The sequence below is a fragment of the Paroedura picta genome, chromosome 10, assembly GCF_049243985.1.
Source record: "Paroedura picta isolate Pp20150507F chromosome 10, Ppicta_v3.0, whole genome shotgun sequence".
Taxonomy (NCBI): domain Eukaryota; kingdom Metazoa; phylum Chordata; class Lepidosauria; order Squamata; family Gekkonidae; genus Paroedura; species Paroedura picta.
Window position 1 is genome coordinate 42,457,123 of NC_135378.1, and position 26,256 is coordinate 42,483,378.

The 26,256-nt window shown below is 41.8% G+C and overlaps 1 protein-coding gene across 4 annotated transcripts in view; it reads right to left on the minus strand.

Moving 5' to 3' along the window:
• GALNTL6 (polypeptide N-acetylgalactosaminyltransferase like 6) overlaps positions 1-26,256 on the minus strand; it is a 542,786-nt gene that overhangs the window by 37,923 nt on the left and 478,607 nt on the right. For all 4 annotated transcript variants that reach the window (XM_077353588.1, XM_077353585.1, XM_077353586.1 and 1 more), the window contains one exon: positions 7,095-7,212. In XM_077353588.1, coding sequence (XP_077209703.1) covers positions 7,095-7,212 — 118 coding nt within the window. The remainder of the gene's footprint in view (positions 1-7,094; positions 7,213-26,256) is intronic.

Consider the following 26,256-nt stretch of genomic DNA (forward strand, 5'->3'; position numbering starts at 1 on the left):
TACTTTGGAAAGATTAGAGCTCCTTAAAAATAATCTTAATGTCACCTGGTCCAGTGGTCCCCAACCTTTCTGAGGCTGGGGACCGGCAGGGCATCGGGCTGCGCCCGCGCAGACCGCGCCCGCTCATTGGGCCGCGCCCGCACGGCCTGGCCCTGATTCCCTCTCCCCGCCTCCCACAGTAAGAAGCTTCCCGGGCCGCAACCTTGCGGCCTGGGAAGTTTTTTACTGCGAGGGGGGGGGCGGGGAGAGGGAGCTGCGGCACGGCGCCATGGACTTCACGGCCCAGCGTCGGGCCGCAGCCCGCAGGTTGGGGACCACTGACCTGGACAACACTGCATGGAACTGAAGAAATAACCTTCATGTAAACATTTTTTCTATATCAAATGTTACAGACCTAATGGTAACTGTGCTGTTTGAAACCACTAAGACTGAACTGAATGAAATTCCAGATAGTCTGAATGAGCAAGTTGTAAAACTCAAAAGTTTTACTCAGACATGACTCGGTGCTTGCACAGGGGATAGATACCTTTACCTTTAATATGCAGATGATACCCTTAAGGGGCTGAGAGAAAGAAAACAATTTTAGAAAATATGATAATGGGCAATACAAAGTATCTATTTGGAAAAAATTACAAACTATTATGGCAATATAATTCAAAGATCATATGACAAACTGGACTCAAACTTTTGGAGAAAATATAAGTATGGACCAATGGGTCAAGTGTTAAAGGGAAATTGGTATCAAATATTTTATAGATGGCATATTGCTCCAAAAGATATAGAAAAAGTCAATAATACTTATAATGGGAAATATTGGAAAAGCAATGAAATAAATGTTCATTTTATCATATGTGGTGGACTTGTCAGAACACTAGGAAATATAGGATTATGATTCATGATGAAATGCAAAATATTGAGAATTAGGTTTGCAATGGCTCCAAAATGTATGTTACTAAATATGGTTTCAGTATAAATGTATAGTGAACTTGTTAAATAAATGGTAACAGAAAAAGAATCCTTATCAGATCTTGCAGAGTGGTTAAATAAATTAATGGAATATGAGGCAATGGCAAAACTTACATATTGGATGCAAAACAGATCAACATCAGACTTTAATAGAAAGTGAAATCCCATATTAGACTATATTGATGAATATAATGAGATGGAAAGAAATAATTGATCTATATAAGGTATATGGAAATATGAATTCGGGGGAATAATAGGTACACTAGAAAATTATGTAAGATGTATCAGCTTAATATTCATAGTTCTGTAAATAAAACATGCACATTCTTTTCTATACTCTGTATTCTTTTTTGAATAAACTTTTAGACAAAAATATGCAATGACTACCAACTCTATATCTCTCAATCTCAGTCTCCTGGTGATGCAGTATGTGTCTTTAATCATTGCTGGATTGCTGTGGTTAAATGGTTAAGAAAGAACATATTGAAACAGAATCCTTATATGACAAAAGTAATGTGAGATGGGAAAGCTGTGGACTTGATGGGTTTTGAACTTCCCACCTCTGATGGAGTTCAGATGACCCTTGCAAAAACTGTCATAGACCGTTAATGCACTGGAGGTTTCATGTCAGGCTGCAGGCTGGAATTTTAGTCATGGCACGTAGTACCACCTCTTCCTGCACCCACATGGAGCATTTGGCCTGGTGCACATCATCAGCCCCTGATTTGTGCTACTGCACAGTAGCTGGGGCAGTGACGTTCCCAGTGCATAAATGGTCATAGGGGTTATAATGCTGGAGAAGCCAGTTAATGCTGCTGTAAGAATGCTTTCTTCCCACTTTGTCAAGTTGATCTGGTTACCTGGACTCCTGCAACAGTAACATCAAAATTGTAATGCACTCTACATGGGTCTGCTCTTGAAGTCATCCCAGAGACTCCAGTTGGTACAGAATGTCATTGTGCAACTATTATCTGGAGCTAGATGGGACATGCACTTTGCACCCATTCTGTAGTAACTCCATTGGCTGCCCATCAGCTACTAAGTTCAATCCAAGGTGCTATCATGTACAAAGCTGAACATGGTCTGGAACCCATGAATCTCTAGCTCTGCTCATCTGTTCAGGTCTTTTTGCTGGCATCACTCTGTAAACAGCTGAGATCAAGTAAATCCATCCCTGATTTTATGACTGCAAGCCAATATAAGCCAAAGAGCAGGATTTAGAATTATGGAAATGTCGATATGAAGAGACAGCAAAGAACAACCCAGCCTGTAAAGCCTGGGGGAAGGATTGCATATGCCCTCTAAGAGTTCCAAGAAGATGCTTTAGTAAGACTTCCTGAAAACTTTTAACTTTTCCTTGAAAATGTTCTAGAATAAGTAGTGTTGGTTATTAAATGACACTTTTCCCTACCCGAAGGAGGCTCAAAGCAGCTTACTGTCGCCTTCCCTTTCCTCTCCCCACACGGACACCCTGTGAAGTAGGTGAGGCTGAGAGAGCCCTGATATTCCTGCTTGGTCAGAACAGCTGTCTCAGTGCTGTGGTGAGCCCAAGGTCACCCAGCTGGTTGCATGTGGGGGAGTACAGAATCAAACCCGGCTTGCCAGATTAGAAGTCCGCACTCCTAACCACCACCAAGCTGGCTCTAGGAAAGTTGAGTAACTTAAGCATGATTCTCAAGCTGTATATCATATGAGATTTTGCTGGAAGGAATGGGTATCGCTTCCTCTTAGAGCAGTGGCTTCTACCCAGAACACAGATGTGGCACTCTGTCCTGAGCTGACGTGCATCACCCACATGTTCCTTGCGATTAATGCATACTCTGTTTTCATTGCTTCACTACTAACAAAAGCAATATTTCCTTGCAAGTGGATAACTCCTGGCTATAATAATGATAGATCCCTCTGAGCTAGCTGCTTTCACATAGTTGTGGGGAGGGCTATTATTAATTATTTGCATAGCAATTGCACAAGCCTTTCTCAATGTCTTAAACTGTTAGGAGACAGAATTAGCATTTTTATGTTGTTTGCTGTATTATGCTAATGAAAATATATACTGACATTTCATTGCCTTTATAATTGGCTTCTGCTAAATGGCAGTGCTGAGGTAGGGCTGATAAGAGGAGAGAGAATGGTTTGGCATACTCCCAAGAAAAGTTGCTGCAGCCTCATTTCAAGCTGCCCTCAGCTGCTGCCTGACATTGGCAGACTATAAAGTGGGACCCTCATGATCCAGGTTGCACAATCCTAGGTACAATGTAGATGTGAGGCTCTGCTGTTCCACTTTGGCATGTCCTTCTCAGGGAATCTGGCATGAATTTCCAGTTCATCTTTCAAGGACCAAAGAATAAGTGAAAGAAATTTCCATATAGATATGCTATTACTAATTAGTCATAGAATTAGCAGGGACATTCCAGCAAATTGTTGCCTCTTGTCAATTGTTACAGGCATCAAAATTGTGTAGTAAGAATCAACCTCTGCCATCTGCCATCACCAATGTGGGGGTCTGTGGGTACTCTGACCATGTGTTTTCTGGTACCCACTTGCTTTCCCCCCAAACAAGTGATCAATACTGGCTTTTTCCCTCTTTACTGGAGTAGAGGTAGTTCAGAAAAACCTGGAAAGCATCATCTTTGGATCTTCAGGGAGTAGCCATTTGGAAACAGCCGCCTTCATCATAGGAGGAGGATACTATTAACATTTTATCTCAAAATTTTGTGATTGGAACCAGCTGGGAAACCACTTGTCACAAGTAGTTGAGAAGACAAGCCATTAACCTTGACTGTGGCTCACAACAAGGTGAATGAAGGTGAAATGCTGGCCACGGACAGATGGAAATTATGCTGCTCTCAAATGAGCTCTGGGACTTGCTAAACTCTAGGACTGAATCCAGTCTCCACATTTTCAATATGAAAGGCAAACAGCTTATGACTGTTTGTGTCCATCACAACTATTAAATTATTTCTCATTTGTTTTCAGCAATGGCTTGTGGGGTAAGGAGTCCATACCAGTAGGTTTCAGGAAATAGTGATGAAGTTCCTGGGGTCAAGGCTGCTGAGTGAAACTCAATGCCTACTGGAACCTGTTGTAGATGCAGGGTTGTAAGGGTGCCATGCTCCTGCAATCGTGCTCAGTGGCGGAAGCTGTGATGTTCCTTGAGACGCATCCTGTCAGGCCCTATTGTTAATTTCAGTTTTTAGTATTTGGTTTTCCTATAATAATCTTCTTTCATTATTTATTCTATGAGTGGCCAGTATGAACACATTAGAATTATTTTGATATATCTTCACTGGCTCCCAGTTTGTTTTAGGCCCCAGTTTAAAATGTAGTTCTTGGCCCTAACCATTTTTGGAGCATGGTATTTCAAGGTCATCCTTCTCCAGTATGAAATATATTGGGAAGCCCAAAAGAATTATTACAACTTAAACTCTTAGGTTTATACATTTTGAAGATTCTTTTAGCCACTCCACTCAGTCTGTAGAAGACCATTTTCTCTAACCAAAATAAAGTAGAGACAATTGCTGAGAAGTTTACTAATATCTTATTCTTTATATGATTAGCATGCTTATTAATAGTGCACGGAGTCTTCATTAAGTGCATTGAATTAATTCCTAGTCTTCAGTTTTGTCTTATCTTTGTATATTGAGGAATTAGCACATCAAACCTGTTTATCTTACATATGTAAATGCAGGACTTAAGCACTGGCTTCACACTGGTTATTTTAAAGCCGTACCATAATCGCATTTAGCCTGATTAGCTTTAAACACAAAATTATTTGAGGAAAAGTATTACAAGCTATTTAACTTTAAACTCTCTCTCTCTCTCTCTCTCTCTCTCTCTCTCTCTCTGAGGTAATCCTAAAATTGGAATTTAGGCTGTGGTTCTGAACTTACTTCCTCATGTATGTGTCCTAGCAAGGCTACATCTTCAATATGTAATGTGTGTATATATCTGATAGCTAAGATTCAGTGTGGTCCAGTAGAAAAGGTATCAGTTGTGTCTCTTGGACACTGCAGTTCTAGTCCTATCATAGAAACCAGGTAGCCTTGGGCATGTCCTTTCCACTCAGTCTTAGTGACCCCCCACTGAAAAATAAGAACAACATTTCCATGCTTTATCAGTAGTGAGACATTGCTGTGAGCTTATAAAGCAAGTAAGTAGGCCCTAATCAATAAAAAATAGTTTCTTAAAAATGATATACATACATTTGTACTATACTAGCATATACAAAAGAGCACTTTATGTTTTGACTATCAGACAGCAAGCTGATTGGGGGCATGGCCCCCCCACTGTACGATGGTGGGGAGCAGCATGCTGCTCTCCCACCATGGTGGGGGTGGGGGGATGCCTCTTTCAGCTCCGCAGAGCTGTGGAGCTGGCAGGGGAGGGACACATCCCTAGAGGAATGCTGTAGGTTAGGGGAGGAGCCGGGCCAAAAAGCCCGTCTCCTCTGAGGGCTAACCTGACCTAGTCCTCACTTGCACCCATGGCAGTTCCAGGCCTGCGTTTCTTTAACGCGGGTCATCCGAAGGCCTAGGTCAGACCAGGCCTTGGATGGCAGCAACATCATGCATAATCAGGGATTTTCCCTGAAGCCCTGTCACCGCCATCATGGGCATTCCAGCCCATGCATAATTGGTCATTGCCAATTCAAAGGAAAATCAGCTCTCTTGTACATGTCTTTTTTCCTTCTCTTACTAAACTCCTTCTGCCTCTCTAGGAGAGAGATAATTTCTTCTAGGCAAATATTACAAAATAGTATAGGAACTTGCTTAAAAATATATTCAGGAAGGAGGACAAGGACCCTAAAGTCAACTGATAGTAATGAGCAGAATGAGGAGATACAGCTGAAATGACCCACTGCAGCACAGGCCTCTCCAAAGAAGCTGTCACTTGAACTACATAGGTAGGGACAATTTAGTGTCTGTGCTTCCAGTATGGTTGCCATGGTTTCTGGGTTGAGAGGGATGGCCTGGTTTGCAACTGAACACCTCCCAATGACAAACAATAGGGAAGTAGTAAATGACACAATACACTCTTCAGGTTTCCTGTCAGAAATGTAGAATCCAAGACTCCAGTTTTCATTTGTCTCAAAAAATGTAGAGGGGGCATGCTGATGGATGCTAAACAAACTGCAATTCCATGTACTTTATGGGGTTTCTATTGTCTTTCAGTTTTGTTTTCTTTGCATACACAATTGATTCAAAGTTACATGACATGGGTCAGCTGAAAATACCCTCCTATATGATTGTTTATTGTTATACTGTGTTGTGTTTGGTTGCAATTGTTGGTTATTGATGTACATGTTCTACAGACTGTTTTATGTATGGTTCTCTGTTATAATGTAAACCGCCCTGAGCCTCCGGGGAGGGCGGTATAGAAGTATGATAAATAAATAAATAAATAAATAAATAAATAAATAAATAAATAAATATATGTGATGACCCTCTGGATACCTTTCTTTCTTTCTTTCTTTCTTTCTTTCTTTCTTTCTTTCTTTCTTTCTTTCTTTCTTTCTTTCTTTCTTTCTTTCTTTCTTTCTTTCTTTCTTTCTTTCTTTCTTCCTTCCTTCCTTCCTTCCTTCCTTCCTTCCTTCCTTCCTGCCTTCCTTCCTTCCTTCCTGCCTTCCTTCCTGCCTGCCTGCCTGCCTGCCTGCCTGCCTGCCTGCCTGCCTGCCTGCCTGCCTGCCTGCCTGCCTGCCTGCCTGCATTTTTTACCCCACTTTTCCTCCTAGGCTTGCATAATTGGCTTGCATTGGCTCGCATAATTTCTCCGTCTTCCATTACGTCCTCACAACAGTGTTATGTGATGGGTTGAGCTGGCTGGCCAAAGGCCACTAAGTGAGATTCATGACTAAGGTCATGTCTCGGGGAGGGAATTTGCCAGCATCCCAGGAAAAGTAATTTTGCCCCCCAAAATGATTGGAGAGGAAAGCTTGTCCATGATTGTGACCCAGGCCTAGTTTGTGCCCTGAGGCTATTTTTGGTTTAAAATAAATCAGTGAAATAATATCCATTATTGCAAGTCAGGTCAAATTTGGCAATGAAAAAGAGAAATCAAAAATGTAAGTCTATACATTCTATATGATGCAAATGGAGTGTGCACTATGACAAAATATTTTGACAGCTTACCTTGAAGGAGATTTCATACTGCTCCCCACCCCATATTTCTAAACCTGGATCGTAGCCACCAAGGTCCCAAAACCACTGTCTGTTAACAGCAAACAGTCCTCCAGCCATAACAGGCGATCTGTGGAAGGAATATAGTGAAGTGTAATAAAGGGTACCATCATGCCACAGAAATAAATGACTATCTACTTTGACAGACACTGCTTGGGTGTTCATTTTCAGCTTTGTATGTATTGTGCAGCTCCCATCAGCATAAAAGGTACTGGGAGTTTCACTCATGAAACATAATAAATCTTTCTCCAGACATAAATAGATAGGAATAAGGGATAGGTTTTCTCATTCGAACAAAGATAGCTCATGGTGCATCATGGTCATAGTGGTTAATGGTTGCCAGTTGTATTATTCACTGTACTTGGGATGTTTCAACTTTATTGACTTCAAAAATATTGACATCCCTTTTCTATATATAAATCAATTGAGTAGTATTTTATTGAATATTTTTCCGTGGGTATTTTGATTTCAACCTTCCATTTCCAGCAAAAGTAAGCAAATTACAGCAATGCTCTTTTTCTGCCCTTTAGCATCAACATAATCAATGTCCTTTTAATATACAGCTGAGCTTGTAATGGACAAGCTTAACAAAAATATTTGTATAAGGAACAAATCCAAAGAATTATGGGATTTCTCAGAAGGCCTTGTATTCAAAACTCTTGTTTTTTGATTCTCATGAATATGTACTTGGCAAGGGCTATCTCTTGTGACTTGAACAAGCCAAACATGTTCAAGTGGGATAATTATTTAACAGCACCATCAGGATACAGTTTGAAAATTTCATTTATTTATTTGGTTTACATCAGATGTGAAGAAAGTTAACTTTCATGGTCCTAAGAAAGACCTGATTAGGTACCATTGGAAGTGGAGGTAGATGCATGAGCTAAGTAAGCTACTGTTTAGGTTACCAGATTGTGAAGCTCCCCCTCACCAAGTTACTGTGAGAGTCCTCGAGGTGCATAAAGACAGGGACACTCATGAATGGCTAACAAAGTAAACATTTCCCCCTCTCTGATAGGTACAGCCAGTTCTCTCTTCTCCTCTGGGAAGGAGTCCATACTTGGGAGCAGTCTTCCTTCTTCAGGCAAGTTAGGCTATGGAGAGATGGCACCCCCCCCCCCATGGACTATATGAACCACTAGCTTGGTCCGGCAGGCTCTGTTTACATTCTTATGACATTTTTGCTCAGAGATCCATGCTCTTTGCAGTGTGAAGACCTGCTCCCATGCATCTTCTTTTGTTCTTTGAATTAGAAACCTTCCTGGGAGACTAAAGGTGAGCAGGGAAAGAAAGCTGCATTGCTTATTGCACATTCTGCAAAGAGAACTCTTAGGGCCTTTTCGCACGGGGATCTTTGTTGCAAATTGTTTGCGGAATGAAAAATCGCCATTTAAAATAGTGGAATTCGTCGTTATGCATACCTGCCTTTGTAGTGGAATCAGTTGCGTTTTTTAGCGTTTCCCACAGGCTTCCGGTCTCGGCAGAAATCGCTAGAAAGGAAGCGCTATTGCCAAGCTCGTCCCGCCCCTGGCCGTCAAGCAGCCAATGGGCAGCCGTTAGCATGCTCCCAAACAGCCCCTTTCCCTTTAAGAAAGGTTTTTTAAAAAAAAAAACAGACCCATAGCAACGAATCTAGGTAGATTCGTTGCAACGGAGAGACCCATCCAGCTGCCTAATGTGAGCTGTCGTTTGATTGTATGATCGTTGGCACGCTGCCTCGAGTGATAAAAAAAAAATCCCCCCCCCTCTCACGGGCCTGATTTTCGGCTGAATTAATGTGTAAAAAATAAAGGGACTTTATTTCAGCAAACGGGCTTTTATGTGGTTTGTGCTTAGTGACTAAAGGTGAAGGACTGAAGCCAGGGAAGCCTCTAAACAGAAAGAGGCTCGCTGGTGCGTTTATCCCCGCTCGCTCGGAGAAAAAAAAATGGCGATCGCTTCGCCGGAAGTTTGGAGGACAGGCTCAGGAGGAGGGACTTTGAAGAACCCGCAACAATGGTAACGCACAGGTCTTTAGCGCTAGTGTTGCAGATTGGTTGCAGGAGTGTATCGCTATCCGGAGGGTGAATCCACTTTTCTGGATTCCCCTGAAAGCGCTACAACGAAGCGCTTTTTGCTGATTGGTTTCAGGAGTGTTGCAGATTGTCTGCGACGTCGTGCGTTAAGGCAAATTAGTAGCATTTTCAATTAGCAACCATTGTGCTATTTTGAAGCCGTGCGAAATGGCCCTTACACTCTCTCCAAGCTCCCTCCAAATACAGTTTACCTAAGCTGCTTAATATTATTTTGAAATCAGTCAAAAACATAAATCATACAATATACTGATCTAACCAGTGGCCTTATTTTGAGCCAAGTCACTGGTGCATATTGTTTATTCTGACTGGCGGCAGTTCTTAAAAGTCTCCCATAATTGTCTTTCAGATCATCTACTACCTGATGCTTTTAGAAGTGGAAATACCAGGGATTTAATCAGGCACCTTCTGAATTCAAAAGGAATGATCTACTTTTGAGCTACTGACCTTCCATTATCAACATAGGGCAAATGCCCCCAACAAACACTATTTGCATGGGTACCTAGGATTTTCTTTATTCGCAACCCTTGTGTTGAATTTTAACACAATGTCAAAATGTTCAGTTTTTCTGTTAAAAAAAAACACATCTAGCTAACAGAAAGCCTGTGATTTTTACCCAGACTGACATCTTGTTCAAGATTAAACTGCCAAATGCAAGCAAGGCTAGCAATTTTCCAGCCAGATGATCCATCTGAGTTGCACAATATCCTCCCTCCTGTTGCCATGCTGCAAGCCTTAAGAAAGATGATCATAGCTCAGTAAACCCCATCAATATTTCCAAGAAAATGAACTCTGAATATACAAAGACTGTATTTCAGGAGGATTAATATCCAATTACAACACTATCTACCCTCACTATAGAGGAGAAGTGAATCTATCAAAGGACTATCTTCCTTGCCCAGGGGGCTTGCTTTGCTTTGTTTAGGATTATAGGTGGCTCATTACAATTTCATGAGCAATGCTAAAAGATGCAGAAATACTTTGCCAGCCCCTGCTGGCAATGGTTCCCTGAGAGTAGATCAATAGACAGATGTCTCCTTCTTCTCCATAAGATTGGACTCTAAAAATCACCTGAAATAAAAGCCTATTACACTGACTGTCATGTCCCAACTGGACACATGTCTGTTGCTTTCTGAACATGGTAATGGTCCTATTTCTTTATTGGGCACAATCAACATAAGCAAGATATTGTGCCTAAGAATTAATTGGACAAATCACAAGGAAAGTGCAGTGCATGGTTCACCTTTTTTGGGAGATACTGAAACAAGAAGAGAACCATTGAGAACTTAGTTTTTTCTGAACTGAAACAAAGGCCCCCTGCAACATGTCTGTAGATGTTGATTGGGAATCCTGGTCAAAATCTCAAAATAACTCTATGGAGATATAACTCTATTGGAGAAGTAACTCTATTGGTCTTCACGGACTGTTGACTTCTTGTTCTTTGAAAGCTGGCGTATTTCAAAATTAGTCCATTACATCCTAGGAACTTGCAGTGTTCTTAATAAAAAAGAGTCCTTTTTTAAAAAGGATAAGTGGTAATCTTTATGAAAATATTAGCAGTAGCACCTAATATTAATAGCTTCGAGCTTACCAAGTAGTTTCTTGTGTGATCCTAAGCAGAGATATATCCTTCAAAGCCCACTGACTAATAAAATTAGAAGAGTACACTTTTGCTTAGGATTGTACAGCTCAGCAAGAATTGTATTTCAGTGTTTAAATCAGGCTGATTCTGCACAACGGAAAATGTAATGTGATCCATGTTGCATGGGCCAGCATGACATTTTGTAGCGAACTATCTAAATTTTACGCCAGGGTTAGGGTTAGGGAAACTGTCACATTGCTCTGTTTAACTTGGAGAGAGAAAGCGTGGAAGGAGCCTGTTCCGGGATATGTTTTTAAACCATCCTGCAGCCTCACAAACACCTACTTGTTGTTCCAGCCTGTTTGCCATATTTTTAAAGACAACAAAACTCTGCTCCCAGAAATGAAGGGGGTGGAAGTGAGGGTGGGACAGCTCCTCATATGACGACTACTGTCATTGCCTCCTAACTCTCCTTTGGCTGGCTGCTTGCGGCAGATGGCAGGAATTTCCCAGGGGAATCCACTTTTTGGGAGCAGCACTGGGAGGAGGCGGGAGGTTGATGGCATCACCTGAAACCTTGAAAATAAAGCATCTGCATCTGGTAATGATCATGTTTTTTTTCCCCCTTGTGTGGAATGGCCCTCAGAATTTGACTGCAAACTGCAAGAAGTACTCTTAAATTGTCCACTTTATAAATATCAAAAGCTGTTTAAAATTGTATTATAAATGCTTTTCAATTGCATCTTTGTGTATTGCTTTCTGATGGGTGTCCCTGTTGGACTACCATTCAGACAACTCACCTGACATTAACATCCTAACCATTGATGGCTCTAATATTTCTGAAAAGCCACTATGGGCGGAGTGCTGTCCAGGACATCCCTGGGTGTCCGGTTTGTGCTTCTACCTGCAAGGGCTAATACAGGCGCACCCAGCAAAACTGGGCATGCCTGGATTGGGCCAGCCATGAGGCACTCAGCCAGCCTCATAGCCAGATGCTGCCTGGCCAATGAGGAGGGCTCTTCTGCGGTGCTGTGCCTTCGCCACCAATTGACCCTTCCACCAGTAACCATGGTGGGCCAACTGGCAGTGCAGCCATCGCCCCACCTCGGCCGCCACATGCCAGCCTGACCAACTGTGGGGCCATTGCCCCAGCCGGCAGCGCAACACCGCATTCAACTGCCATGCATCCTCTGCCCACCTGCCAAGCCGTTGGCCCCTTCGCAAACTAGAATGGTAGGTCTAGCACCTGATGCATTCCTGGATCATTGAAGGAAAGAAAAACCTCTACTCATTCACAGTAATCAAGTCGAAGACTCATAGGTTCACAGTCAGAAACTTTGTCAAAATTGGTGCCATTATTTTTTCATGTTATCTATGAAAAACTGTTTGAGAAAGGGACCAGATCTCTCAAGTCCATTGCCAAAGTTGTACCATTAAGATTCTCAGTTCCCACTGTGACCCTGTGACCCTAAAGTACACGACTCAGTGCCTTTTGTCATGAGTAGCAAAATAGCATGTGGTTTTAGTTTTCTATACCATGACCTATAAAAATTCCTTTCAAGATAAACATTTTTTTAAAAAAAAGATCCCTCTATTCTAAACCTCCTAAATAAAGCTGCATTCTCAGACAGATTACTTTTTTGGTATACAACATTGCCAGCTCTAAGGCAAGATTTATATGGCATGGTATGATCTCCCCTCTCTCAGAGGAAAGATTTCCCCTTCATTATACTTTCCCTTTTGCGGCTGAAATTCCTAATGATCTCTTTTCCTGAAGAATTCCACTCTCTCACAGCATAATATTTTGGTTGTTTGCTTAGCCTAGGAATCAGAGGGCAGGAATGGAAAATCATGGGTAAAAATAGTACATGCACAGAATTTAGTACTTATGTTTCCAGATAATGAGCATTTCTTAAGCTATTCACAGTTACGTAAAATCTTTAGAAGAAGAGTTGTTTCTTATATGCCGCTTTTCTCTACGCAAAGGAGTCTCAAAGTGGCTTACAATACCCTTTCCTTTCCTCTCCCCACAACAGACACCTTGTGAGGTAGGTGGGGCTGAGAGAGCACTGATATTACTGCTCAGTGAGAACAGCTTTATCAGTGCTGTGGCAAGCCCAAGATCACCCAGCTGGCTTCATGTGGGAGAGTGGAGAATCAAACCTGGCTCACCAGATTACAAGACCGCGCTCCTAACCACTATACCAAACTGGCATGGGACTTTTGTTCTGGTGTTTTCCAAACACTCCAGCATACTTTTTTTTAGTATTATCTAACTCTTTTCATTTCCAGAAGGCTTCCAGTACCCAAATCCCTTATCTTGAAAAACCAGTTCTCATCTTGATTATTTAACTGAGTCCTAGGTTTCTGTAGGCAGTTTCTAAACACATCAGATCTAAGATTTCTGCACTTCTCAGTGATAACTCTCTGTTTGACTGGATGGGGAATTTTCTTCTCTCTCCCCAAAATCTATCTCCTTTTCTTGGCCTGAATAGCAATCTCTGTCTAACTATCCACTTGTCCTTGCCAACTTCCCCCAGTTCTCCCACCTGTGTTAGTCAGGGCTGAATTCAGAATGTCAATGAATTCTTCTCAACTAGGGCTGAAATCAAACTGAAGCCTCTTCAGGATCCAGTTCAGATGTTTTTCCCAGTTCAACTGATACTAACCAATCAAATTGCTTGGGGCAGCCTGTCACTCAAGGCTTTCTCACTCAGTGAAGAATTAAATTTTTTATCTGTTTACACAGCACTTCTAAGCCTTTAAAAGTACAATGCATCACACACATCATATATTAGCAAGTTTATACCGATTGGGTTTCTAACAAAAGTAGAAAAATAACAATGGTTTTCTTCTATCTACCCCCAACCTACTCCTACTGGATTAACTTGAACCAAGAGAATAAAATAGATACAAAGCTTGAATAACTTGCATGATATCATCAGAGGAATTCTTTAAAATCCAACTGTGGAGCCCATATTCTCAGATAGAGTTGATTGGTTTTTCTCTGGGCTCTTTTGAACCTGCACACAATGACATGGATTCAAGCTGATAAGGGCCTCACATTTTGCTAAGTGGATGAGACACACAGTTAATGATATAGCCTGTGATCTATCAGGGAGTAGACAAAGTATTACCTTTTTGATCAGTAATACAGTCAAAACCCAGGAGGTATTCTCTTTTCCTTAGCTGCAGTATTCCTGGCTACAGAAGAGCTTGGGAATAAAATATCAGTTTTTAAATATTTCATTTAGTTCTCAGTCTCTGGAGATTAATATGGCTGTCAGAAGCAATTATCTAGTGGCAAGGCTGGAGTGTAAAGCTCGGGCCATTCCATGTTGCTACTACACAAAGCAGGCCAGTCGGTTATCATTGGATAGCAAGTCCCAGAATATGCAGTAATTAGGTTGTAGAAAAAGCAGCACGGAGGGTGAGAATGAGAAGGTAACTAGGTGGCCCAAAGTAATTTGGCTTCCTGAAATGTGCTCCTACCTTCCTCCTTCCAATTTTATTAAAGCTCCATAATATGCTGTGTTATGCTCTTATGGAAGGTAATGGGGAGGCAGGCACTTAACTGTAATGAAATTAGATTCTTCCTCCTCTGTACCAGAGGCACAATGACATTTTCTTGTAAAAGCCATGAAAGCTGTTTTTAAAAATGGAAGTGACAGAAAAACACTGGAATCCTCTTCCCGGCAAAGGATGAAGGAGCTGAAAGCTGATGAGGTTGAGCACTTTATTGTCCCAAGTAGCGTCTGCTTTTCATTTGAAGCTGTAGCGGAGATGGGCGGGCAATACTGTCAAAACCAGAGGAAATGAACCTTCCCGTTTTATCACCCCACAAAAAGAGAGATTGTTTCCCCATTCCCACTAAATCAAAAATATAAAAAAGGGTCTCAATTTGGTCATAAAAATGAAATGAAAGCCATCTCTCTACATTTACACAGGCTCATTTGGCTGGATGAGGAACTGTATGGAAATGAGTCTTCCTAATAGCATGCCTTATTAAAGAAAAGTCAGAGAGAGTAGCAGAGAATCGATGTGGTAAAGCCCGGCCTGCAGATGCCTTTGATCATTTTGTCATCAGCATGTTAGGGTTATTTTGCTTAAAGATATCCAATATTTCATTATATTTGGCCTTTAAAGTAGAAATCAATCAAACCCTAAAATCGACCACCTTAGTAGCAGGGAAGCAAAGGATTGGGCATTGGACTTCCAGAAAAGGTGCAAAGATAAGTCGTATCCTGGGGCATGGAGCAGTCTCTACTCAACCTGCACCCCACAGACTGCTATGTGGTGGAGGAACAATACACATATTTCTCCTCGCTCTGAAAAGGAGAAGAGGAAAGGAAAAGTAGGGTACAACCAGCTGTCAGGCCTTGTCCTAAACCCATGATTTGGCATTGTGATGTCTGATGAAAAGACATCATGGTAGAATTCAGGGTTTTATTAAGGTATGAGGCTAAGTTTTTCAGTGAACCCAGAGGACAATGTCAGCTGGATAATTTGAATTCTGATCATATAGGATTAAAAGCTAAATTAAAAGAATTATACTAGGGGCCAAGCCCGTTGCATTCAAGAATACAAAGGGCACTAGATTGGGGAGGTGGGGTGGAAGAACTCTCTGGATGGTCTCCCCCCAGGACCTGTAAAGGCTGCAGGCTGGAGGCCCATAGGAAGGGAACTCACTGGCAGGGTCAGCTCTCATGCAGTAGGGATCTGCAGCCTCTGAGCCTCAGAGAGAAGTGGAAGGAGGAGGAGGTGGTCAGGGGTGGAGGACAGAAGGTGACTGGCTGACTGCTAGACAGACAGGCAAGCTGGTTGGAGGAGGAGGCACTCAGGGGTGGGACAACCACCCTGAGTGGGTGTTAAGCCATGAGATATGCTCCTCCTCCAAGGCCTTACCAGAAATATATTATGTGGAACAGATTATTTCAGGCTGATAGAAGAGCATTCAAATACATCTTTCCAGACTATGTTTTGCATCAGAAAAAACATGAAATATAATATTGCTCTCCATTCTGAGTCCCTCTGCTATTTAGCAACCAGCCCCCTGCTTCTCTCTTCCTCACCCTCTCTCCCCATTCCCTGAATGTCTTGAAGGACATGGTGAACGGCACATATCCAGTGAGGTTTCACAAACTCTGGCATCCTCTGTGAGTGCAGGAGGTTGTAGTGAGCATGCTTTGAACAGATTCTGGAGACTGAGGGATATGAATACGTACTTGAAATAAATGCATTCAAACGGGATTTATGACTAAAAGCTTTCTTTTAAAGCATTTCCGTGTGAAGACTTTAAAAAACCCTCTTAATAGGAAAAAGCACACTGAAGAGAGTAGCATCACAAATCCACAGGCAAAGAGAATGATTTATTTGGTGCAGGAAGAATTTTACATGGTGTCTTTTGCAACATGAGTACTGACATCAATATACATGCATGCATGCATGCATGCATGCATGCATGCATGTATGTATGTATGTATGTATGTATATATATATGCATATATGCATATAATATATATGCATATATGCTTTAGGATGCTTAGGGCTGATCCTGTGTTGAGCAGGCGGTTGGACTAGATGGCCTGTATGGCCCCTTCCAACTCTATGATTCTATGATTCTATGAGTGTCATGAGCCTCTTGTGATGCAGCAGAAATGCAGTCTGAAGCCTCTGCCCATGAGGCTGGGATTTCAATCCCAGCAGCCGGCTCAAGGTTGACTCAGCCTTCCATCCTTCCGAGGTCGGTAAAATGAGTACCCAGCTTGCTGGGGGGTAAACGGTAATGACTGGGGAAGGCACTGGCAAACCACCCCGTATTGAGTCTGCCATGAAAACGCTGGAGGTCGTCACCCCAAGGGTCAGACACCTTTACCTTTATATATAGTGACCCTTCCTTTTTAATTGCTTTAGAATATTCTATTACACAGGCCTGTAACTTATACCTCTACTGTTGAAATTTTGTACTCTTTCTCCAGGTTAAGGAGACTTCTTTCACCTTAAGTGAAGAGTATGGATAGATAATTACTAGAAAGAGTAGGGATAGGTACAAACTAGGAAAATGTAGTCCAGTTTGCAGTGAACTCATAACCTGAACCATGAACCATCACAAACTAAAAAGGACCGAAACATACAGGTCCAGATCACACCTATCAGCACCTTGCAAAGGAACAGAATCACACATGTTGAGCTGGCAGCCCTCCCTTTCAAGTCTCCAAAGACAGGTTCCAAAGGACAGACAGTGGAAATGTTTTCAAACAGTGGCCAGGAAAGAGCCCCATGATTGGAAAAGGTGGGAGGCACAGCTGCCTTCACAGCCCTGAGTCCATGTGAGACCCAAACTAGAATGGGTGCTTTGAAATATGTAGATGTGGTGGCTTGAAGCCCTGGAACCACTTGGGATCCAACCCCAAAGGGTGCTGTGACATATGTAGATGTGGTAGCTTTAAATTGAGACCACCTGAAACCCAAATGTGAAAGGGCACCATTACAAAGGGAGATGCAGTGGCTCAAAGTTTTGGGGTCAGCTGGGAACCAAAGGGTGCAATGACATAAGTACACGTGGTGGCTCAAAGACCTGGGACCACCTGAGACCCAAACCCAAAGGATGCTATGATATGGTGGCTCAAAGTCATGAGACTCAAACCTGGAAGTGTGTAATGATATATTTAGACATGGTGACTTGAAGCCCAGGCCCACCTGAGATCCAAACCAAAAAGGGTGCAATGACATACACAGACATGGTGGTTTGAACCCCTGAGACCAATTGACACACAAACCCAACAAGGTTCAATGACATATGTAAATGTGATGGCTTTAAGCCCTGCTAACAGCTGAGATCCAAATCCTCAAGAATGCAATTATGTATGTAGTCATCATGTCTAGAGGCCCTGGCATCCCAGACAGACACCACACAAAAAGAAGCTTGCCACAGCATTCAAAGCCCCCCCCCCCAAGTCTGGAATACACAACCAGTACTCAGAGGATAGACAGAAAGGCAGACATTCCCAGTGTTTCAATGGAGGCGATTCCAAATAACCCCAGATCAACTTGATCGGCACCCCAACCTGATATCACAACAATATGAAGCCTGCCCCCTCAGTCACAAAGATCCCCTAGGTGAAATTTCCTTAAATTGGTACAGCATGCTAGTAAAACTGGCAAATTTGATTAGCTAAAACTTTCCTTTCCCTAGGGATTGAAACGTAATATTTTGCTACATTGCTTGAGACTGTCTCCCAGTAAAAATGTCACAAGATGCCCCTCTGCATGTTCCAAATAACTTTCCAAGGGCTTAAAGTGAGACAGAGCGAGGATCATTAGTTTGTTCCTTCCAACCTTATATAGTGTACAGAATAGTGAAGGAGAATATGGGATGTTGTCTCCACAGCATTATTACATATACAGAGTCTCACGTGTAGAGGCTGACATTGATACCTCCCAAATGGAACTGCTGATGGAAATGTGTCCATCTTTGCTCTGGAAAAGGCCCATCTATGATTGGGATTATTGATACTTGCCAGATAAGGGGCTGTGGCAATATTTGTCCATGATTTTTACCTAGAGTGGGGGGGGGGGGGCAGGTAATAAAGAAGTTTCCTTCTGGACCTCTATGTCCAAAAGTCACTGATGGATCAAGCTTTTTGCTTTTATTAAGCCTTCTAATGGTTGAACAGGGTTAAGCCCAAGTGATCTTAATTTGCCTGCTACTTTATCTAGTCACTGCAGGTAGGGGACAGCTGCTAGCATAAAAGGAATTAGGCCAGCAGGTTTTAAATGAGTTTTTAACCAAAAGCAGAATAGATATGTTTCTACTGTACAAAGGCTGGCCTCCTGTTTCAAAAGCAAGTTTGGAGTATATCGGGCAGCATTAAAATTTTAGACCGCATCACTTCCAAAACCTTGTAATTATTGGAAATAAGAATTTGTGATCTGTATGTCATCTGAGCAAGAATTTTAACAGAATAAAGCTTGAGTGCTGCAGGAATATATCTTGCGCCATCCTTCCTAAAGAATCTTACGACAGCATTAGCACTTCTCTCTGCAGATAGTGCTACAGATTGAAGATGGGCTGTAGACTTACCATTAAATGAAAAGGTCACACCCAAGTATTTAAAGTTTTTTACTTGTTCCAAGTGATGATCATTAAGTTTCCAGGTGCATTTTTAAAATTTACTATGGAAACACATAATTTTTTTTGAAAATTTGATAGTTAGTGATTCCTCCTGACAATGTTTACTATTTTGAGAGCCCTGTATAGACCAGGGCCTATTCTGTACACAATAGATCATGCACTTTCAATGCACTTTAGAAGTAGATTTTCCTGTTCCGCACAGGAAAATCCAGCTGCCAAAGCACATTGAAAGTGCATTATCCTATGTTTGCAGAATGAGCCCTACTCTGGTCTTTGACAATAAAATTGTTTGTGTACATAAATATTGAAAGATTTTTCCTGTCCCCAAGCTTTGGGGCATGGACATCACCACCATTCGGGCAACTTGGGTATTGATTTGGAGAGCTTCCCTTCTGGTGTAAATCTTATCTGCAAGTTGGTATTCTCATGCAGTTTAATCATCAGGTCTAATATCCTTTCATCTATGGATGAGTTTCCCCATTGTACAGATAACAGATCACCTGTTGTGACTGTGAAATTTACAAATGCAATGGAAAGGGGTAGTTAAACAGAGGCCTGCTTATAAGGCAGATGTCTGTTAATGCAGATGTTTTCTTAGATGTTTTATGAGGTAAGTGTTGTGCTATGAGGCAGATGTTGGTTAATGAGGTAGATGTTGGTTGCATTGGGTATAGGTGTGGGGCCAGCCAACTCTTACTTGGCAGAGGCAGCCATCTTCCCACACATGTGCCAAGGGTATGCACCATTTGCAGTGGGTCAGCCAGTTACTGGAAGTGATGCTGACATTCTCTTCCACATGAAAGATGCTCATGAAGGAGGTGACATCTTGCATTATACTCTTCTGCTCCATCAGATGCACTATCACATCATAGGGGGAGTTCTAGTGGGTGGATAGGTCTTCTTGTATGAGCCAGTTTCAGGTTCATACCTCCTTCTGCCTCTCACACAGCAGATGTGCAGCTAGGATCCCATAAATTCTCAAACAGGGACTGTAGCTTGGGGGTAGCAGCCTCCCAGGTGGCCCTCATTGTGTTCCCCAGCCCCAGAGCATCCTTCACCACAAGATGAAGCATGTATATCAGGTAGATGATGCCTGTGAGGTGCACAGCCTTTACTCCTGCTGGCATGTTGATGCCAGTGTACACAACCATGTAGTCATGGATAATGTTGCTGCTTCTTACTCACTCCCTCAGTAGACTCTGTACCATGGTGGCGATGTTTGCTGCCATGTGGTCTGCATCCATGCATGGAGCAGAACTACTATGTAGTCAGGTGGCACAACTGTCCCCTCTCAAGCTGGAGCCCAACAGTCTGAACATTGAGGTCCTCCAGTTGCCACCAATGGGTGGTAAGGGGAAAGTAGCCATGCTGCCAGCTGCTCTAGAGGTCCATGGGGATGTGGATAGTTAGGTTTGCACTGTTGCTTGCGAATCAAAGAAAAATGTTCAGTTCATCCACTCTTTACTCCTATGTAGCTGGATATATCATTTAGTTGATCAGCACTGGATATAATGCTTTAAACTAGGTTTATAGGCAGACATGATACAAAGAGAACCTAAGTAGTAAGTCATAGAATCATAGAGTTGGAATGATGTGTCTAATTATGCAAAGTGCAGGCACAATCATATTTATTTGGACAAAGAGTTTGGTGAATGACTAGCAGGAAGGGCAGAAGCCAAATCAGTAGGTGATCAAGCATTGAACCCACGATTGAACCCATTGAACCCTGGTGCCCTTCATTATGCCCAGGTGTCCATCTCTTTTTATCTTTCCAAGTTTCATAGATATTTAGGAGGAGTGGGTGATTTTGATAGGTGAACCTGTGCAGCAATGGAAGAGTTAAGCCCCTTCTCTCCTCCTTGTGTCACCCTGATGCAAATTATAATCCCCTCACCTCGATGGCTTTAAAAGGCAGTGGAAGATCTGTTTTCTCTGGGCCATCTAGCTTGACCCTTCATGATATCAGCTGCAGAACCTTATGCTGTGCAGCAACATCAAAGAAATGCTAACCTTTAAAAAGGCAGGTAGAATGTTCCAAAAGAGGATGGACTAAATGTAAAGGGAAATTATTTGCAATATGATAAAGGAGCCCTGTTCAGATTGCCATATTCCAGGCTTTCATCTTTCACTGGAGACCGAAAAGCAATACAGTCAAAACTAAGTGGTCTTTGGGGGTCAATTAGAGTGGACTCTTGACATGGCTTTCCATCTTTTATGAGTATAGCAGTCCTGGAAGAGCAAAGCCTTGATTAGTCGGAAGACTCAGTGTCTTGGCAATGAGTAATAGGGAGAGAGAAACCAAGTGCATTTCCTTGAAGAAACATGAGCCCTGAAGAAGTAAGCATTCTGTCTCTGTCTGTTCTGTTCCCAGGAAAGAGACAACAACTACAAGCAAATCTGACACAGTGTGCTCCGTTTTAGCGATTTTCCTTCTCTCGTACATCACCCTGTCGGCATCAATACCCCTTGGATACCTTTGCCTTTTTATTATTCTGGGAGTGGCACACAGACTTGCATTTCCCAAGGTGACAACTCTGCACAGTCAAGAGCTCCCTGTGTAGAGATGTAAAATGAAAGAGCTTTGCTCTGCCTCTGTTGAGAAATTCATCTTGGGGCTTGATGTCAAATTCCTGTTGTACTGGCAAGATTAGCAAGCACTGCACCATGGGGGATGCAGGCATCTCCTCTTGTTTAAGTTCCATTTTTGAGATCAGATGGGATGGAATACCCAGGGATCAAGTTCTGGTAAACAGGAGCACAGTTTCTAATTGAATGTGGACGATGAAGCCTCACTGAGTGTCATCTTCAGAACATCAAGCCTACACTTCAGGTGGGATTTAAAAGCTACTGCATAGTCTGTTGTGAAACATGAACAAATGTAAGAAGTAGCAACACCAGCAGACCAAGGGTTACCTACGAAATCATAATACCTAATCATGTGGCAGCTGCAGAGACCTGTATCTGTCAATCACCAGCTGGGAAGATTCCATTTGTGACCCAGTAGCAAGAATCCAAGCAGAGTTTCTAATACAGTGGCATTGAGAAAAGTCCACCATACCATGGAAGACATGTGCTTTCAGAGGAGATAGCAAGGAGGACAGCGCAAGAAAGAGAGAGACTGCCATCCAGCTCTTTCAAAAGAAATGTTTTAAAAAAGTATGTTTCAAAGGACGATCTCTCTTTCTGTTCTCCACCATCATAAAAATGTACAGGATTTTTATGGTAATCAATATCAAGGCTGTGAAGGTGAACAATGCTGGAAGGAAAAAAATCTAGGAGATAAGTTTAAGCTTAGGTGCTCCTCGTTATCAAAACCAAGAGTACAGCAAATGATGAGGAAACGGATAGGAAATAGGCTCTACTCTTGAAACAAAACTGAGACTGGCAACAGCAGGACAGGCTGTGACCTATATGCCCAGCTTGTGGCATCCCAAGTCACTGCTACTAAGAAAATTGTTAGAACTTTTCTGTCCTTCTCTCATAATATCAGAACTGATGGACAGAAGATTCAGGACCTACAAGGGCAACTATGACTCCCCTCAACACATCATCATACCAAAATACATAGAGAGGAAACATCAATCTGGTCAGTGTGTGGATGAGAGGCCTCCCAGGAAAGCCACATATACCATTTTGAATTGCAAGATGCATGAAATGTGAGATTTAAGTCTAATATTTAAAACAGATCGATTATGTATTTATGAAATTCGCTGCCACTAGCTTAGATGGTTTTAACCAGGGATTCGATGAATTTGTGGAAACTATACAGGAATCATTTGTAGAATGAAACATGTTGGCGAAATTTGTTTTCCCTCATGCCAAGTGACATTCTCCCCCCCCCCATGCTGAGAGACTGTCGAACAAGTGGTAGGAAAGTGGCTATGGAAAATGCAGCCACACGGAAGCTGCTCCAAACAACAAGCTGTTTGTATGCAGGAGCTCACCCAATGGACATTGACTTTTTTGTTTTTTACAAATTACCATAAAATAGCCCCCAAAGCATTTGCATGGTAAAAATTACGAGACCAACTTTATGATGTACAATGTATCAAAAAATTGTTGATGTACAATGCTTCAAAGGTTTACTCCGTGGAGCAATCTCTTTGTGATTTTATTTCAAGTGACCATTTTTATGCTGCTTATTGTAGAGCATCAAGCCCAAAGTCTGTGTCTGGGGAAGCATTCAATATAGATCCTGGCAGTGCATGGATAGTTAAGAATGAAAATATCAGCTATAACCATCTCTAAATGAACCAATTATCCATCAATGATTCCACTGTTTCACAGGATGTAAAAAGTATCTATTTCCAGCTATGGCTTTCTGTTTGGATCATTTATCTTTGTTTTTTTTCAAGAACTGGAAAGTGCATCTGTGGGATGCTGCATGAACATAGATGCTGAAAATAAATGCAACTTGTTCCTAATTCATAGATTTTTTTCCAAATTAAAAAGTCGTCATTGCCATGGATAATGCAATGCCTTTTATATGCACAAGCTTAAAAAAAATAGCCAGTGGTCCATCTTCCTGAAGGCTCTTGGAATGCTATCTTCCCCCCACACTAAAATTATCCTTGCTACATTTTACTTGGCACTAACTACTGATTCCTATGTTGAATCTTAATTTCAAAAATAACACATTGTGAAATACCAGCTTATGCACTTTGGCCTGCTTAGCAGGGCGGCTATAGCTCCCCAAGTCTAATTGCTATGCTGGTCTCTCTCCCCCTCAGAGACACAGACCCTTAATAAACTCCCTTGGAGATTTCTGAAAGCTCCTTTCATAGCAAACTATTCTAAATTACATTCCTTGATGTTGTTAAATACCTTAACAAATCACTAAAGGCTGTTCTTTATTAAGGGAAAACACGAAAAAACGCTCAGAGGTTTGGTGTTAATTAATTACACTGGAAATATCTAACTCTTTGGAGAATATTTATGAAATGCTACCTTTTCATAGGCAGGGTTGATACTTATCTTCCACACACCAAATGTTGCTTTGCCTTTGTCACCTATTTGGCCAAATTGTATAATTTGTCATAATTGGCTTGGGTGTTAGTTGCTTGCAGAGTTGTCATGCCTGGGCAGCAATGACTTGTACTAGCATACAGCTAACCTTGCTACTTCTATGTGGTAAGTTTTTTAAAGAGTAATATATTTCTGGATTGAAAGTCGGCTGGTTTTATCTCACACTAGTTTCCATTAAACTATTTCCTGACATTATACAGAGCAAGTTTGTGAGACTGTTATCCAGAAGGCAAGCATACAGTTGCTTGAAATATGCCATCTGTAGCTACACCGTGATCAGTTCCATTCAGTGCTCAGGTTCTGAGAGAGAGGGGGAAATATACCAATCTGATAGTCCACACAGGACTATCTGGCAAGAAAATCTAACTGCACAGTGAATATGAATAATGATTCATTCACACATATTCTGTTTTACTACATGTGCACAGTAAAAGAGTGCAGTTTGCTGCACACATTTAAGTTTGAGGTTTTTAAAAGGAAAAATAGCCATAAAGATTTCATAACAAGATCCTATCATCACAACAGTAAAAAGATCTTCTTTCTGCCATTTCAAGCATGCAAAAAGAGTGCAGAATAGTGTATGGCAGTAATTCACTACTTCTTTGATAAAAGATGAAACACTCAGGCCGCAAGCGTACCAGGATATTCTCCTGTGCATCCTCCATGGATATGAATGGTCATTAGCAGAAGGTCTTGTGTGCCACTCTCACTTATTTTATTGAACCTTCTAGTGGATTGCGCATAAGGACAAGTCATACTTGAAAATTGTTTACATCTATAGAAAAGAGTTTTGACATTAGAAGTTGAAATGAAATATAAAGGGAACTTTTCCCCACCAATGAATAAACAGTGTGAAGGTCTGATTTGGGCAACAACAAATAGATTGATTTCTTGTACTAGCATTATTATTTGTAGTGTGTTTATCATTAATTTTATGTACTTAAACATTCATTATCTACATTTTACCCTTTTGGCAACTTACCATAGAAATAAAACAATTACAAAAACCGCCATAAAAAGAATGCTATATGGATGTTTCTAGCACAATTGTTATTTTAAATAGGTTGACTCTGTAAAATTTCCAGGTGTAATTTTTCAGTGCTTATACCTCCAATTTTCTACATCTATCCTTATATCTAGTCTGCAAAGCGAGTGGTCTGTGTACCCTGAGACTAGAACTTGGGCCATTTCCGCATGAGGAAAATGTTCCTGGACAGCCTTCACATGTTGGCAGTATATAGAGCACCTCCACATGATGTCACCAACATCCCAAGTCTGTTCAGTAGCCAGCTTGCGATTTGACCATTTTTAATTCATGATTTTGGGAATCCAGAAAACTGGATTTACCACCCTAAATCGTGCATCCCATTGGTGAGCCATCAGTGAGCAACCGGGATTAAGACCATGTGGAGGAATAAATGTGCAATAGTCTTGGCAGCTTTGTCCTGCCCTCTCACCCACCCTCCCCTCTCCAGTTCCTGCTCCAAGTAATTTTTTAAAAAGACATGGTCTGTGTTGCAGCAAACCTACATTGTCAAAGGTAAAATCAAATCTTCTTTAACATGTCCATGGTCTTTTTGGGATCAGGCAGGCAAAACACAATCCCTTTTCTGTTTTCTGGAAGTGGGGAATGTGCTAGGAAAGAGGGAGGGGCAGGTAATCAGGCTGCCTTCTCCCAATCATACAGGGGTCTGAGCACCTTGTTTTAAAGCCAACTATTAGCACAAAATGTCGTTTTGGGCTCCAGTTATCATGTTCAGGGTCTCAGAAATCCACCCAGACAGAAATAAAGTCCTAAAGAACATAAATTCCAAAATGGGGGGAAATTGTTCTGGTGTTTCTCCATAGCAATTTCTATTTAAAAATGTATGCGTTGTGGCATTACCGAATAGCAACACGGAAGTGCCTCTTTCTTTTAAAAATAATTTCAGGGCTGGGGTTGGGGGAGAAAGTTTCAGTCCACAACAGAACTGGTGTGCTGTGATTGGTGGCTTGCTGTGATTGACAAGCCAAGGAGTCAAGGGAGAAGTTTGTGTTGCTTTCCCTTGCAGCCTCGCCAGGAGGCAAAAAGGCATGACGAGACACAGGGAAAACACAAGAGGGGTCTTCCCTGTGAAGAGGGCTGCAAATGTGAGATTTACCATCCCACGTTTTCCAGCAAGAAGCCACTTGCGTTTTACCCCTCCATGCAGAAATGGGCATAATCTAGGCAAAGTTTTTGTCCCTGTCTTGAAGGTGAAAACTCAAAGACCAAAATAGTTCACACAGGCATAAGACCTTTGTTTATATAGAACCTGACAA